Source organism: Camelus bactrianus, chromosome 12 (assembly GCF_048773025.1).
Source record: "Camelus bactrianus isolate YW-2024 breed Bactrian camel chromosome 12, ASM4877302v1, whole genome shotgun sequence".
Taxonomy (NCBI): domain Eukaryota; kingdom Metazoa; phylum Chordata; class Mammalia; order Artiodactyla; family Camelidae; genus Camelus; species Camelus bactrianus.
The window spans coordinates 26,058,936-26,075,932 of NC_133550.1; the positions used below are offsets into that span (position 1 = coordinate 26,058,936).

General features: G+C 40.7%; 1 protein-coding gene across 1 annotated transcript in view; it reads right to left on the reverse strand.

Annotated features, from left to right (window-relative positions):
* Positions 1 to 16,632, reverse strand: part of WIF1 (WNT inhibitory factor 1) — a 65,642-nt gene extending 49,010 nt beyond the window's left edge. The window contains exons 1-2 of the mRNA XM_010970511.3: positions 15,780 to 16,632; positions 15,129 to 15,268 (exon numbers count right to left, since the gene is read on the reverse strand). Coding sequence (XP_010968813.1) covers positions 15,129 to 15,268; positions 15,780 to 15,927 — 288 coding nt within the window. The 5' untranslated portion in view covers positions 15,928 to 16,632. The remainder of the gene's footprint in view (positions 1 to 15,128; positions 15,269 to 15,779) is intronic.
* Positions 16,633 to 16,997: the final 365 nt, after the last annotated feature.

Consider the following 16,997-nt stretch of genomic DNA (forward strand, 5'->3'; position numbering starts at 1 on the left):
CTTAGCAAAATGCAGGCACAAATCAACTACCATCAGTACCATTTGGAAGTTTAGAAATAAGCCACCAAAGAAAACCAAAAAGGACACCCTTGCATAATTCTGTTGGAAGAATGGAGTAGCCATCACAAGCCATTCAGCAGTAATGTATGTGCCAAGAGCCTGTACAATGATCAGGTGCTTTGACTTAGAAATTCCAAGATGGAACTCAGTCCTAAGGAACTATTATTATTATTATTAATCCTAATGTAGAAAAACTAACGCATCAAATTTCTCTTCACAGTGTTATTTGTAAAGTGCAAAATTATCTAAAGACATAATCAAAGTAGAATGCTTCAATAAATCCCCAAATACATGTAATAACATGGGAAATTGCCCCAATGTCAAGCAAACAACAAGAAAGGACACAAATTGTTACCTTAATGGAAAAAACACCAAAATATTAACATTTCTTAATATAAGTTAACTATACACGACTTCTCCTCTCCCATTCTTCTTTCTCTTTTTCTGGATTTTCCAAAAATTTTTAGAGGGTATATTAGTTTATGATGGAAAAAAAGTAATGAACTTAAAATTAAACTCTGTAAGGATTCATAAAAAAGATAGTTATACCCAGGAAATTAAGTTCTGCAAGCTCTAATGAAGTCTAGTTTATGTTCCTGATTGAGTAATGGGTTTTGTGAGTTATAGTTACTATACAGTTCGCAATAAAAAAAATCTCAATTTGTAGCAGTGAGACAAGATCTCAGAATTGATTCCTCGATTCTTTGTAAAGAGCCAAGCCAGGAATAAATGTTACATCCTGAAAGGAGCTACAATTTGGAGAAGGTGTTAAAGGATAAATATTAGTAATACAGCTGTCCTGTCTACCTGCCTCAGAGTTTAACTCCTAAAGTCAGTTTACTGGTCAACTTAAATGGACCGAAACCAAGCATATAGGAGAACCAGAGGTAAGTTGTCTAAAATAGACTTTAGTTGATTTTATTAGCATTATAAAGGCAAACGGGATTTTGAAAAGTTAATTCTGCTCAAGGTTTTTTGCTGTTGTTACAATTAACCACGTTGTCCAAGCTTTCTCCCTGTGACCTGAATTCAAACACAAAACCAAGAACAATGTGGAAATGGTAATGACTGATAAATCACAGAGAATTCAGAACTGAAAGGAGCCTTCTTATTTTACAAATGAGAAAGAAAATGAAATACTTGTCTGAGGCCCCAGATAAATGGTGTGGGAGCCGGGCCAGAAGCCAGGTCTCCCGAGGCCAGCTCGGGGTGACATTCTGAGTTCAGGGGGTGGGATGCTGTCACTTGGAGTGGAACTTGGGCATCCTGCCAGCACAGTCCCTCGCCTGGGATCTGGCGGACTACCCCCTTTGGCCTCATGGCTCCCACTGAGCACTAACAGCTCATTAATACAAAGGGAAGAAAGGACCTTTACTTTTTCAGTGTCTACTACGTGTCAAGGACTTCGTACACATTATGCAACTGCATTTTGCTGCCATTGTAAAAAGTAAACTAATTATTTCCTTTCAGTACTTGAAGAAACCAAGGTCCCAGGAGCTTAAGTTGATCAGGATTTTGGCCGGTGCTGCCATTTGCCCCTCTTTAATAGGAACTTCTCCCACTGTTAGGCAGCTGAGACAGAAAACTAGATGTATTAGTCAGAGTTCTCCAGAGAAAAGGAACCAACAGGATACACAGATACATTTATCATAAGAAACTGGCTCATATGACTATGGAAGCTGACAGTTAGCAAGCTGGAGACCAAGCAGAGACAGTAGTATGGTTCTAATCGGAGTCCAAAGGACTGGGAAAGGTGTACATTGCAGTCTGAAAGCAGGCAGGCTCAAGACCCAAGAAGAGCCAGTCTTTCCGTGTGAATGCACCCAGGCAGAAGGAGTTCCCGCTTACTCCTAAGAGGGTCAACCTCTAGTCCAGCCTTCAACTGATTGGACGAGGCCCACTGACACTGGCCCAATGTATGTGGGCCACATGCCCTCAGTGTACTGATTCAAATGTCAATCTCATCCAAGACGCTGTCACAGATATATTGGGAATAATGTTTGACCAAAAGTCTGGGCACCCTGTGGCCTAGTCAAGTCGGCACACAAAATTAACCATCATACATCGTATTGTCCAGTATGTTGAGGATCTGGGCTAGGGGGATGTAGCAAGGCACCCAGAGCACAAATTCAAGGAGACATTCAATCCTAGGTTCAACAAGCACCCTGGGTGCTTACTTGTCTTGTCCTAGTCCTGGCTCCACATCCCACTCAAAAGGGCAGATTCAATCACCTTTCTTAAATTGAAGTGTTTTATACTGGGGAACGACTTCCTACAAGCATGTAAATACCATTCTAGAAAAGTCTTGGGTATGCAGTTTCTCAAGGAACTGATGGCAAAAAATATCTGAAATACCAAATAAGAAAACAGATGAAGCGTAATTATTTCTATGCTTACTATGGAATGGAATGATAATCCACTTATATTTTGTACTGAAAATATTTCCTTATAATTTAGATAGTATTTATTGCATGGGCCCTTATTTATTTTTATGGAAAGGTAAAAGCCTTCCTACAAAAATCACAAAGCACATAAATCTTTTGTGCACTATAAAAACATGTGCAGCTATTAAAGATGAGGTTTGAATTATTTTACTTTTGGCTAAAGGCACTCACTGCAAATTATCACAGTTATTCCTCACATGTAGTTACCTACAGTTACTGGGAGGACCAGACGAACCTAATGAGACCATATAAATGAAAATGTGTTTTCAACTCTTAAGTGTAACATAGAAAAGTGTCACTGCTATTAGCAGAATGATAGAACCTTGTATTTCAATTCAGGAGAACGGTACCAATTTGTACACTCTCCGTCAGTTAACAAGGAAATGTTTCCTCAAACCCCGGACAACTTAGGACATGCAGTGATAACTCTCCAAACTCTGGTCTGCAGAAGTCCAAGAAATCAGGTAAGTTTAATAATCAAACTTTGGGAACCAAAGACATTCAGCCAGTCTGGAGTCATGTTCTATTTGGCATACGAACTAGATCTTGACTTAGAAGATTTGATATTTGCCTTGTAAGGTAGGACTCTCTATTAACATGGGCTGCAGGAACTTAATATTGGTGACTTCAGTTGGGCTCAGGGTCTTAATCCATGCTGCATTAGGTACTCAGTGACAAAGTTCAATGCCAAACTGAGGACAGAGGTAGACTTCTCATTTCTGCACAGAACACCAAGCTGCTCTGAGGCTGTAACTCCTGTGGAGGATGTAGCCCAGCGTGGCCCTTTGAATCTTTATGGCTTAGGGAGCATGGAGAGGCTGCACCTGCTCCTGAGAAGCAGCCTTCTCTCAGGGCCCCACTGCAGCAGCAGGAGAGGTCAAGACATTCCCCCTCCGGGATGGCATGGGTAGAGCCCTTCTAAGAACTCACAGCAATAGCTGGTCTTTGCTAGGAAAGAAGCAGGAGTAAATGAACCAGAGGCCCTCCATCAGCAGTGGAGGGGACAAGTCAGTAAGCTTTAGGGTATAAATGCAAAATAGGACTCTCCAAATATGAGACTTGGGATATTCAAGTTACACCAAGAAGGCAGGTTTTGGCTCATTATGAAGAACAACTTTCTATGATTAACACAATCTAAATTACTAAGTAAAATCTGCCTTAATAAGTTCTCCGCCACCAAGCATGTTCAACTAGAGGTTGAAAGATCACGATTCGTGGATGCTTCAAAGGCTGGGATTAATGGGGTGGATGAGCTCTGAGATCTCTTCCAATTCTGCTATTCTGTGACATCTTACAGCCAGGGAAAGCAAAGGAAAAATTGGATGAACATGGAGAGAAAACCCAAAGCTTGACTCCTGCCTGAAATTGAGCAATTGTTTAAAAGGAAGAAACAACTGATCGGTGCATAATGAAATCATTCACATTTTTAGTTATTTAGGATGAGTTCTCAAACATACAAGCTTTAATGTTTTCAGTGGCATCGAATTTGATCGAGTTTGTTTTCTAAATTACTGAATATATTAATGGTCTATTGAAATGAGTTACATAAAGATCACAGTACCCACAAGGGGGTCTCCATTAGACAGAGAACACCCCCACAGCCTTCAAACAACGCTGAGGTGGAAAACTCCACAAAGAAGTAACTTTCACATTGCCATCTGCTGGCTACTGCTATAAGTGACAGCAATATAATACAATCTCAAATCCTAATGAAATTCCAACTGGAAATAGGAATGTTGATTGAACTTACAAATGTTAGGAATCAAATGACTTCACTAGGTACTCAAAAGCCGAACACCAAGGCACTTCTACAAGTCTGCTGGATGTCCATCTGGAGCTGGGCTACTTGAACTTGACTGCAGATGTGAATCTGAATCATGGTGCATCCATGACTAACACTGAAACAGCCCTTGGAAAGGAGGCATCCGAACAAGTCCTACTCTCAGCTTCCACAGTTTCCTAAGAGTAGTTCTAGACGTTTAATTTGGGAGACTTGTTCTGTCACCTAGTGATATAGTGACAATTATTCACTTCCAAAGAAAATAATGGCAAGTGGAAGGCAGAATAGATGAGGCCAAATTATCTCAAGCACATGAAAGCCATGAAGGTAAAAAGAGAAGCTGTTCCAAACGCTTGTATCTCAGTTTTACAGGTCTCAGGGACCCATAAAGGCGAAGAACCAGGGACCCTATGCAGATAATTCACTCCTCTCCCAACAGAGGTAATGCCCCCTTTTCAGTACTTTCATAGCATCTTGTCCATATTGCATTTATAACATGGTTAATAGTGCATTACTGTTATTTTGGTTCATGTCTGTTTCTATACTAGACTGTAATCTTGAGGGCAAGCTTCACATACAATTTACTTTTTCTTTTTTAGCATTCAGCGCATGCTTTGGCATTAGGTACGCCCTCAATAAACATTTATTGAGTTGAGGTCAAAGGAAGAAAGAGAAGGATCCAAAGTCTCTAAAATCAGTATTTCTATTCTATACCTCAAGTGTTGACCCTAGACTCCAGTTTTCAAATATATATCAGACTTTGCCATCTGAATTGTTCAGCAATTTCCAAATGGATCCTAACATCTTTGTGCCTCAAACTGTTCTGCTCTTGCTCCTGTAATTCATTTCTCAGTTAAGACAAAACTATCAGCCCAGCCATCTGAGTCATCCTCTATTCCATTTCCATAAGACCCATAGTCGATAAATCTTGTCAGTTACACTGACAGTGTAATCTCAGTGGTATCCTCCTCTTTCCTTCCTCTCTCCCCCCAGGGCTTACCTTAGTTCACATCCTTGTCATCTCTCATGGTGTCTTAAATAACTTCCTAATTGGCTCCTAGTCCTTGGCCAAGTACCACATCATCGACCCTCCATCTGCCCCCAAAGTTACCCTTCATATAGATACCACGTTACCATCTACTTTTTCAATGGCTCCTCACTTTTTACAAGACAAGTTAACTGTGCAAACAAAAGTCATCATAATCTTCCCAAACTTACCTTTTTAGATCTGTATGCTTCAGGTCTGTTCCATAAACGCTAACCACCCTGAACCAGCGGTCATTCTCCAACTACACCAATGATTCTCAATCCTGTGTACCTCCCAGTGGGTCGTTCAGTAGGTTTAGAATGCCCATCCCGTCCCCACCTGGCTTGGCCACTCTCTGCCTATGGAAATTTTTTTGTGACCCAGTTTAGATGTTACCTCCTCTGTGATGTCTACTCTGGACGAGTAGCAATTGCAAAATTATCTGATCAATGGCAAATATCCTCATGCTTTATGCTCCCTTAGCACTTTTCTTAGGGCATTTGATGGGGGCCACAGCTAGCTCCTATGAAGGCTCTGTGCAAATTAGGTAGAAGTATTCCCTCTGGGCAGAGGCAGCTCTGTGTGAGGCTATAAGACCTGACAAGTGAAAGATGGGCTGAGTTTCATCTTGGTCAGGTTTCCTTATGCAATGAAAAAACCCTGTACGTGTTGGCCCTGAGAACTTACCATAATTATTATGACTGCCTTATTGATGCCACAGTCTTCACCACCAGCTGGTGAATTCCTAGAGGGCAGTTAGATCAATCAAAATTTGTATTCTCAGAACCTAGGACATGTAAGCATTTATGAGTGTTCTTTGGTTACTTTTTGGAATGAGAAGATACTCCAAACGTTATCAAATAAAGACCCCTAAAGTATATAAATGTGTACATAAGTGTTCTTAGCTATGTAGTCCTGGGCAAGTAATTTGACTTCCGTAAGCCCTAATTTCCTCATCTATAAATCGGGGATAGTAATAGCACCTACCTCAGGATTATTCTGAGGCTCTGATGAGATAGTATCTGTAAAGCGCTTAAAAGAGTGCCCAGTCCAGAGGGTGCTTTATGTAAGTACTATTATTATTGACATAGGATAAAGGATTCTGAGATGAATCGTTTTAAATTCAACAAGACAATTCTGGAGGAAGACTCATGCTTTTACTTTAAAAAACAGAGAGATACTGCAGTTTGTATAAAGATATGACCATTAATAGTAAATGACTGCAGATGTTTTACTTAAGAGATAGAATCATAAGATTTCTGAATTTGGGAGGAATTTAAAGGTAATACAACTGCTTTTCTTATAGATAGAAGAATTGAGTCAAGTGACTTGTCATGGGTTCCAGTGTTTCTCCATCTGGCCCTTACCAAATGCCCAGCCTCATCTCCTTATCTCCCCCTCCTTGGCCCCCAAAATTCTCCCTTCCACTTGCCAAGCCTCAGTCTTGGGCACAATTAGCCTTTCCCAGAATGCACTTTGACAGTTCTTTTTGCCTCTGCCTGTGACAGCCCTCCTTCCTCTGCCTTATTCCCGTCTCAGCTGATTAAACCACCTCATGCACAGTCTTATGTCCCCAGTCGATTATTATACCTTCTCTGGGGAAGCCTTCCCCTACTTCCTCAGCCAAAATTAGCTGATTCCTCCTGTGTCACCAGAGCTCGCTCTGTGTTCATATCCCTACTCAGCACTTATCAGAGCAAGGGCTCTGGATCTCACCTGCCTGGGTTTAAGTCCCAGCTCTGTCAGTACCACCTGTGTTTCCTTGGCTCCTCTGTGTCTCAGCTGCTTTATCTATCAACTGGGAATAATAATGTATTCATTCGTTTATTCAACAAATAGTTACTGATTGCCTATTGTGTGCCAGGAGCTGTTTCAGGACCTGGGGTTATATGGCAAACAAGACAAAGTCGTTGCTATCATGGGCTTACCTTTATTGGGAGAGTCAAACAATTAAGATCAAATAAAACCAAGTACTATCATTCTTTTAAGTGCCATAAAAAAAAAAAAAAACAAACCACAGCAGAGAAGGAGACTGAGAGTGATGCAGTGTGTGTGTGTGTTGGGGGGTGGGGATTAGCTATTGTTTTAGAGAGGAGAGTCAGGGAAATTTTCTTAGAGGAGGTGACATTTGATCACACATGGGGGAAACAAGGGAGCAAGCCACACAGAAATCTGGCAGGAGTGCATCTAGGCAGAGGAAACTTCACGTGCAAAGGCCCTGAGGCAGGAAGGATGAGCTTGGGGGTGGGGGACAGAAAGGCTAACAGGGCTAAGGCCAAGTCAGTGAAGCAGAGTGGAGGAAATGAGGTACTCCTTATTCCTAGCACCAAGACTTTCAGATTTTTACCTCTTAAATGTTTCCCCAATCCATGTTCCCTTCTCTTCATCCCGGATGTAGTACTTCATTATCCCTCATTTCCCTCCTCTGGGTCAGCTCCCCTCAAAGCTGTCCTCCGTCCTGCTGACAGGATAAGCTATGCACATAACTCTGACCGTGTCATCCTCTACTTTATACTTTTTCATGGACTGACTCAACACTGCCTGTAGAGTAAGTCTCAGATGCCTTAACACGAAGGACAAAGTCCTCTAGACCTAGCCCCTGCCTACGTCTCTTCTTCCCACCTTGCACGTACACTAGTTCTCCAGCTGATGTATTTCTGGTCTGTATGCTTTGCCTTAAGTTGTTTCCTCGTCCACATCTGTGCTTGGCTAACCTAATAGTCACTCAGTGCTGGAGTCACTTCTCCTGTGTGCTCTCATTCTAATTTGGGAATGCCTTAGTACTCCTACAATACCACTCAACCAGGAATTATTAAGATGAACTGTTTACATATAGGTGCCTCACCAGTTCACTTCTCATTTTCTCAAGGGCAGGGAATTGGTTCTCAGTCATGTTTTGCCCCCAAGGCATGATCTGATTTCTGGCCAAGAGCAGCTAAGCAAGGCCTGGGTTCACGTCCTTTGTCTCACTGCCAGCTAATAACTAACTCCCCAAATCTGTCCCTTTGTCCCAGGCCCACAACACACTGGTGCCCTGTGAGATTTTGCTCACGTGAGTGAGTTTCAAAAGATGCCTGATATTTCTCAAGATTCTTTACTCAGATTCATTCATAAAATCCAAAAAGACAAAATGTACAGCTCAGAGGCACAGACATCCATACACGTACCTGAGGAAAACAGGGAAGAACAGAAACTGTCCTGTGACTTTGGAGTTTTAACTAATAAGCTCTGAAATAAAATCAAATGCTGAAAGAAGCAGGCTTAGTTTGAATTAATCCAGTTCCAATGTCTGACCTCTCATTATTTCGGCTGAAGGATCACCTGCCAAGTGTAATTTCTGTATTATTACTGTACTTTTCTTGATGCTTAGAAAGGTTTTCTTGATGATTAGAAAGGTAGTACAGGAGCTAAGAATAGATGCTAAGTGAATTCTTCTTCAAATTAACATTATTGTCCTTGTTAAAGTATCCTTTTACATTAAGTTCAAAGGTCTAGATTCCATTCGAAAATTATTATTTTTTTTGTCCTATGCACTCACAAAAAGTGATTTTTATAGTTCTATGCCCTAATCACCTAAAAAAAAAATTAATCTGGAGCTGAGATGAATCATTGCAAACTATTCCGAAAGTTTGGTAAGAAGAGTTAAATCATGATTATGGAAAAGCCACTGTCTAATCAACACAGAAACCAAAGATTTACTTAATATATGCCTGGGACAAACCTGCAAAATGTTGCATCCATTCTCTTCACAGCAGAGAAGAGAGAAACCTCCCTGAACCATTTCTACTCCCTTCTCCTCCCCTAGAACCCTTCCCTATTATTTGACCTTGACATCCCCTTCACTGAATTTCCATGACTTTTGAGATGAGACCCAAGATCTGTCATGATCACCTAGAACATGCTTTTCCCTTTAAGACCTCCATGCACTTGAACCTCCTGAGCTCTCCCTCTTGGGAGGCATTCTCCTATCTTGCCGGTCTGATGAGGGCTTCCACATCCAGCAGGAATTAATTCAGACATCACCTGCTCTGTGAGCTCAGTGGAGAGCTCCTGGCTCCCTTTCTCCTCCAGGCAGGGGAAAAGGGTGTCATCCTTTGTGCTTTCAGCCAATCTGAGACTTTCTAACCTCATTTGTAAGAACGTGATGGGTATTTGTTTTCCAGACTATTAGCTCCCTGAGGGCAGGGACCACGTTTACTCCTCTTTGTATGGTTTGTGGCTGTGTCTGTGTTTGTTGACTGACTGAATGTTGGACACAGAAACACTGCATGAGAACCCAACTCCCCATCCACATTCATGGGAATGTGACCAGGGTCATCCCAGGATGGCGAATGGAGCGAGTTGGCTAAAAAACTGCAGCAAAAGAAGCCCTGCTCAGACAATACCTTCCCCAAAGATCCGAAAGAAAGATGAAAGGCATTTTCACTAAACTCTTAATCCCCAAAGTTTTCCCTCACAACACCCATCCTATTCATCAGGGACATTTAAGTTAAATGAGTTTAATCCAAAACCAAATACTTTACTGAACATCTTTCCTTTCCACTTCACAACAATTTAAAAGATTTTTATTTGTGCAAGCATTTGAAAGTCAGGAATAAACACAGAGCCTGGCGGCGAAGGGCTTGTTTACGTGCCTTTACACCACCGTGAAAGGAAGACATCACAGGGTTTACATTTATGCCATGTAAACTGCTCTAGAACCAGATGTGGCTTACAAGGTACCTTGTAACTCATCTCCTCTAAGCTATAAAGCTCCCCCTTTTTTTCTGGCAATAGTTTGAGAAACTTACTGCTGTTTTCTATCAGCAGATACAACAGATGGCTGGCACATGCCTGCTTTGCTAAATGAAATGGGCCCTGTTGCAGAATTACTCTTTGATCCCTCGTGGCATGTCCACAACACCAGAATGCAAAATACCACAGCATAGCAGGATCGAAACATGAAAGGTTTAAAGCTGCGCTTTTGATATGAGTACCTTCTTAAAAAAAAAAAAAAATCATGCCCACAGTATGCAAACATATTCACATTCCCACTTTGAAACCATGGTACAGGGGTCAAAAAACGAGGCGTTTCCTCCATTTGGTGACAAAAACCACCACAAAGGTAGGACGGCAAACCTCAAGAGTGTGAAGGTATATAACTCCTTGGACTGTAACTACCAACACCATTGTAACTCCACTAGGAAAAAATGTGGACAGTACACACTAAGGGATTTAAATAATAATAATGTGTTACCATAATTTCAGAGTTGGAAGGAGGTGTCTAAGGGCATTTGGCAGTTCCTTTGAAGAGGGAGAGGAGTACTTGAATGAAAATTCACTCTCTATTGTTTTTCTTTGATTTTTGTCAAAGGGAGAAAGGAAGGAAAAAAAAAAAAAAACATTTTAATACAGGTCTCCTCAACTCAACCAGTCCAAATGGGAAATGTCAGACTTCGAACTGCAGCCAATTGACCGGGGTCAGTGTTCCATCATTTCAAACACTACATTGCAAAAACAAGCTAACTGGAGCTGCAGGGGCATTTGAATGACAGAACTGGATTATCCAGTTGATCTTACAGATACATGTCAGTAGAGTCATTTTCCTTTAATTAGCAAAAATGTGAGTCAGTTGTCAGGAAAATGGCCTGTTTCTTGACTTTTCTAATTACCTAATTACCTCCCCCAACAAAAAAGAGAAAAAAAAACACCCTAAAAAATAGTCACCTAGAAAATGTAAAGAAAAAAATAAATGTTAAAAAAAATACAATAAAATAAATTTTGGCCAGTTATTTTCATCCAGAGAATTTCTATTCCATAGACACCAGTTTCCCTCCACCAACCCCTACCAAACATTGCAGAAACAGGCATTTGGTCACAAGAAGATTAGAAAATGCGTAGAGATGGCTCAGCATAAATCCATCACCACTGCTTTTAAAAAAAGCCAACATAAAAAAGAGCTGCCCTATTAACTAGGTACTAGATTCACAGCACCTGAGCATTTTATGCAGGTGCTAGAAATATATTACCATGACTAAGATCAAGTCTAAGTGATCTTTATAAATAAAGATCTATTTATATGATTTCTATAAATACAAATTTTTGGCCTCTCACCAAATTGGTTCATATATGGAAATTAGCAGTTGTGTCCTAGTATTAGAATTCAGATTTGTCTAACAAAACTTCTCGTTAAAGTTTTATTTGAAAGCCTTTAGGTTTAGAAAGGGTTATTTTCCAAATAAAATGTTTAATTAGGGTGTAGTTTAGGAAACCAAAGTGGTTGCTCATGGTTCCTACTTGTCTCAAATTTAAGGAAAAAAATAGAATAAGGAATGCCTCATTGAAAAATATCAACTATTAAAAGTTATATACAGTAACAAAGGGCATTTTCCCTTTAATTACCAAAAATCCTTTAAGCCTAAGCCTCTTTCGTAGAAATTCTCCTCTCATCTAAAAGCCTTGAAAAGGGAAATGTCAGAAAATGAATATTTTAAATAGGAGATAAAGTGGAGACCATTTTCCACGGAAAGCGAGGATTTCAGGCAGAGGAAGAGGTCAGAGAATCTGACTTAAGGCGGGAAAGCTTTCCAGAGCAGATTTTTGAAACTCTCACAAGAAACTGGTAAGTGAGAATCAGATAAACATTAGCAAATTATTTGAGCCTCACAGGTTATAATCAGCCATGAAAACAAATTCTCTTACCATTTTGTTGAGTGACATGTAGTGTAAAAATGACACTGGATAATAAATATAAGTAAACTATTTATAATACAGAATATATAATTTAACTCTAAAGTACAACTTTTTACACATATTTAATGTAAAATAATTTTTAAGATTATCAATACACATTCACTGTGGAGAAACCAGAATGTAATAACATGCAGATGTACTTAATGTTAACACCTTGGAGGATCAGACATTTATCAGATGTGTTTTCCTATGTCTGTCCACATGTTTTATAATAGAACCAAACAGAATATACTGTTGTAGACCATTAACTTAATTTGTCATGAACATCTTTCCATGGCATTGAGTAGATGCCTAAAATATTCTTATTAATGCTACCTGCCACTATCACGGACCTCTAGGTTCTGCCAATTTTTTCACTTTTATAAATAGCACAATGAGGAAAAGGCTTGCACTGAAAATTTTATCCCTATCCATGCCTGTTTCCTTAGGATGAATCTCCGGAAGTACTATTTCCTAGTCAAGGAATCTGCGTCTAGCCTTTTGCCATCAGAGTCAAATTGCCCTGCAGAAAGGCTAATGTGGCCATCAGCCAGTACGTGGAGAGATGCATAATTCTCCACATACTAAAAACGCTTTTGAAAAACTTGACCAATGCAATGTGGGGAAATGAATCTCACTGTGATTTTTATTTGCATTTGTTTGAAGTAGAACATGAAAGTTATTTAAATGACCTCAAGAACACCCTGGGTTACTGGACAAATAATTTATTGGAAGTAAATAACTGTTCTCTACTAGGTCTTCAATCCTAAAGCTATTTTAGCTTTTTCCACGTGTTGCCAAAACACTTAAGTATCAAGTTTAAAATTTCATTAATCAGCAATATGTTTTGTTTGTGTTGAAATCCCTAAGTGTTTGATATTATTTGGATGAAATAACTAGATAATGGAATGAACTTTTCATTTTCCTTTTCATTTTCCATGTAGATGTTTTGATGTGGTTTGGCTTTTAGCCAAAGATGCCTTTCAAAATACTTAATTGGTATTGAAGTAATTATTTTCCCCGTATTCAAAATTTCTATGCATTTCAAAATTATTGTACTGGAATCACATAACTTTATTGACATTAGTCAAATTTAAACAACATTTTAAAACCCCTTGCTATTTGGCATTGGATAGATCCTTTCCCCCTTCTTAGTACCTGCACCCTAAAAAAAAAAAAAAAAAAGAAAGAAGCACCAGATTTCACATAGTTACCTGTGGTAACCTAACTGGAGCAGACTGAACAGAGAGAATAAGGTAACTGAGGTGCTAACATTGTCCTGCATAATGAGATAATCCACATGGGTAATCAACACCTAAACAAGAGAGGAAAAAGATGCTAGAAGCTTCATCTCCATGCCAGCTCTACCATCTTCTCTAATCCCCTACAAGAAATATTCCTGAGATTGTTTGATACGCAATCCATTTTGTACACAACAATATGCCAATGTTTGCAAAAGGGAGCTAGCATGGAATCTAAGCCTTTGCTTCACATTCCATCCTTCAGAAGATAAACTCAAGGGAAAAAGAAATAAAACTGATAAATCAATCAGCCAATCAATCAATAAGAGCTATTGACATTTTCTACTTCACCTGCAGTTTCAGAACCATTTCATCTGGGGAGGGGCACAAGTCAAGCTACCTTCTAATGGTTCTTACAAATCCATTTAAGTGTATGTAAGTGTTATTTTTAAAAACACAGAATCAATATTGATCCCAGCTGTTAAGTGGTCAAACAAAATAGATTCAGGTGCAAAAGAAAAGGAGGTAATAAAAGGTCATTCATTGACTTACTACTAATTTCACAATGTTCCAAAATTAGTTGCCCATAAAGTATGTGGGAAGAAGGAGCTGTAGGAAGAAAAGGAATAATTTTCTTATAGAGCAACAAGAGCGTCAGTGAACTTATCTGTAGAATGGGAGTCTCAGAATAGATGACCTTCCTGTTAGGAACTTTGGTGGATCCAAAACATCTATTTTTTTTTTAGTGACAATGGAAGTGTTAAAGGGTCTAGATTTGATCTATTTTAGAAAAGAAAAATGAGAGAACAGACCTGAAGGAGAAAAGGCATCTAAAATGGTCTTGTCCAAACTGTCACAGGTAATTAGAGGGAACCAAAGTGGTGTCTTGCTTCAAAATAGCTACTTTTTATGAAGTGTTTTCTGAATCACGTTCTTTATGAAAATAGCCATTTAAGTAAGTTTAGAATCAAAAAGACCTGAAACTGTAATTTTAATAATTACAATGATTTCATAGTAGACACATTTTACCAACTATTGAGCAAAAGAATTTATTACTTACCATTTGTCACCTCGAATAAATTCTCCACTTGCACAAAAGAAACTAAAATCACATACCATTTATTCTCCCTTTCCCAAATCAGAGGTCATTTATATAACACTGCAACTCTACAAAAAGTAACATAAAAGATAAAAATGTGCTAAGAAATAAAAGGAATGCTTTTTTCATAAAAAGGATAGTTCAGTTTTCTTTTTCCATGTGAAAGTATTTAAAATGGTAACTTAAAAAACCCAGTAGCTTGCAATATTTTACATTATTATATGACATTAAGTCTGTGAACTTGTACCAGAAATAGTGTTCACATCATTCCAGTGAATAGCACTCAACAATATTTTTCAAATGCACAATGCTCAAAGTACTTATAGACTTTAAAATTTGTTGTAAAGTGTAAACAGTATCACAGGTGGTTGGCACATACTATGGGGAAAAAGTCTTTTAAATATTATGTTAAACTGTAATGTCAGTGATCACAGAAAGAAGTGATGTTGGGATTTGAGGTCTCCACATTTCCAGCAGCCTGAAGACACTGAGACTTATCAAAATAGTGATCTTAGGCATTTTGCCTGCCCTTTAAAAATTATTTCTTTTGCCTACCCTTTTTCTTTTGGGAATCTTTAATTTATGTGACATGTTCAAATAAATGGGAGTTAACTCATTATTCGCTTTGAAGATCTGATGAGAAATCACCCTTAAAAATTGTAAAAATGTAGCAGATTACATACTATACAGTATTTTCTACCTGCCATCAGGTGCTTGAGATATTAAAGGGTAATTTTCTTCAACCTTTCTGGTTATCAGTACTTACCGGCCCTGCAGCTTGCCAGGTGAAATTCATCGAATGGATGTTGACAGGAATCGCTGGCATTCTCTGTTGTGCTTTTCTGAAATCATGTGTAAAAGGGGCCATTTTCCCCTCTGAAACAATTAAGATATCTTCTTCAAATCCTGTTTTTTTTTTTTTAAAAAAAAAAAATAAGACTGTCAAACCGGAATTAATGTTCTTATTAAAAGAATGCAAATCAGAAATTGCATGCAAAAAGAACACCAAAGAATTAGTAATGGGTCATTTCTTTTCACAAAGCACCTGCCTCGGTACCAATTAATTTTCCTGAGTGTGGTAAGAATGATGCCAAAGACACATGCTTTCAGGGAAAAGGAATGGACACGGAGTTAACTGGTGCTAACAAATGCTGGGTCCACCTAAAAATGTAGGGTTATAGAAACTAGCAAGAGCTTGATCAGAACACTAGATCAGCTTAGGCTTTCTGAGAAGTTTATAAGCTTTTAGACGGAAAATAGCGAATGGGGGGTGGGGAGCAATCTTTCTTGTAAATTAAGTTTTTAAAACTTACTAAATGCATGCTTCTCTCCTTTTTTAATGGAAGAGCGGGAGAGAGAGTGAAGACACAGGTAGGCAAAGAAGCAGAAGCTCCCGTATTGGGCGCGGGTGCCTTACCTATGAGCACTCTCGCCTGGTGAGCATCGATCCACAGGTACAGGCTTTCCTCTGGTGGCTGCCCGACCTCCGCCCGTGGCACCAGCAGGCACGGGAGGATGCTCCAGAGCCGGAGCACGACGGCAGGGAAGGCGCTTTTCCTGGCCATGCCACTCCGGACCTCCTGGCTGGTGGCTCTGCCCGCTGAAACTCCTGCCGCACCTACGCAACCTGCAGCCGTTAAGTTCTCCCCTAGCCGGGGCTATTTCCGCGTAGACGGCTGGGCGTGTAGCCTCCTGGCCCGGGTTCGACTGAGCCTGGGAGAGTGGGAGGTGGAGGAGTGAGGGGAAAAGCGGGCGAGAGCGGAGAAAGAGGATTGGGCGCAGGAGGGAGAGGGGACAGCAGAGACGCAGGACTGGCAAAGCCAGAGATGCCAGCCGGAAGAGCGAGGCCAACAGTCAGAGGGTTAAATACCGCCGGAGAGGAAGAGCGGGAAGGGCAGGCGCAAGTGCGGTGCGAGCGAAGTGACTGAGCCCAGCCGGCCGCCGCTGGGGGGCGCTGGGGGGCTGCGCGGGGGTAGGGCCGCGCGGGACTCCGGGAGGCCGCCTTGACGCCGCGGTGCGCCCTGTGGGAGCGCACGCTAAGGCTGCGCGTGGTGGAGGCGAACGCAGAGAACGGAGCTCAAAGGAACCCCTGGGACGTCACTGGCCTCTGCCTCCGGCCAAGCGAAACACGAATGGAGGGAAATGGGGGGAACTGACATCGCAGGACTTGATTGAACACAGATGATGATGATGATGAAGACGACGACGACCGTGATAACTCCCATTTCTACCCCGGTGCTAAATGAAGGCGCATATTCCTCCACTTCTCCCTTTTCGCCACTGTCATTCCTCCCTCTGCAAACCCTATTCTCTCCTATCCGCGCTATGCTGACACTTGGCTCATTTCCGTCCATTTAAAACCCGAGACTCCAACGCCATGTGGTGCCCTGATTGCTGGCGCTCGGATTGGCTGGGGCGCAGGGCTTTCATTCCGCGCCCGTCTGACCCCATGGAGGATGCTTTTTTCACAGTTGTGGAGGCTCTTCTCCCCGCTCACTGGCTGAGCCTGGAAGAGTTTTCTGGGCTCTGGATGAAAGGTGTACCTGACCTATGCGGGTAGGGCCCCCAGAAGTCGTGGATATCTTCATAGTTAATGGTATTTCAAGAAATTTGGAGGCGTACCGCGCTAGTACTG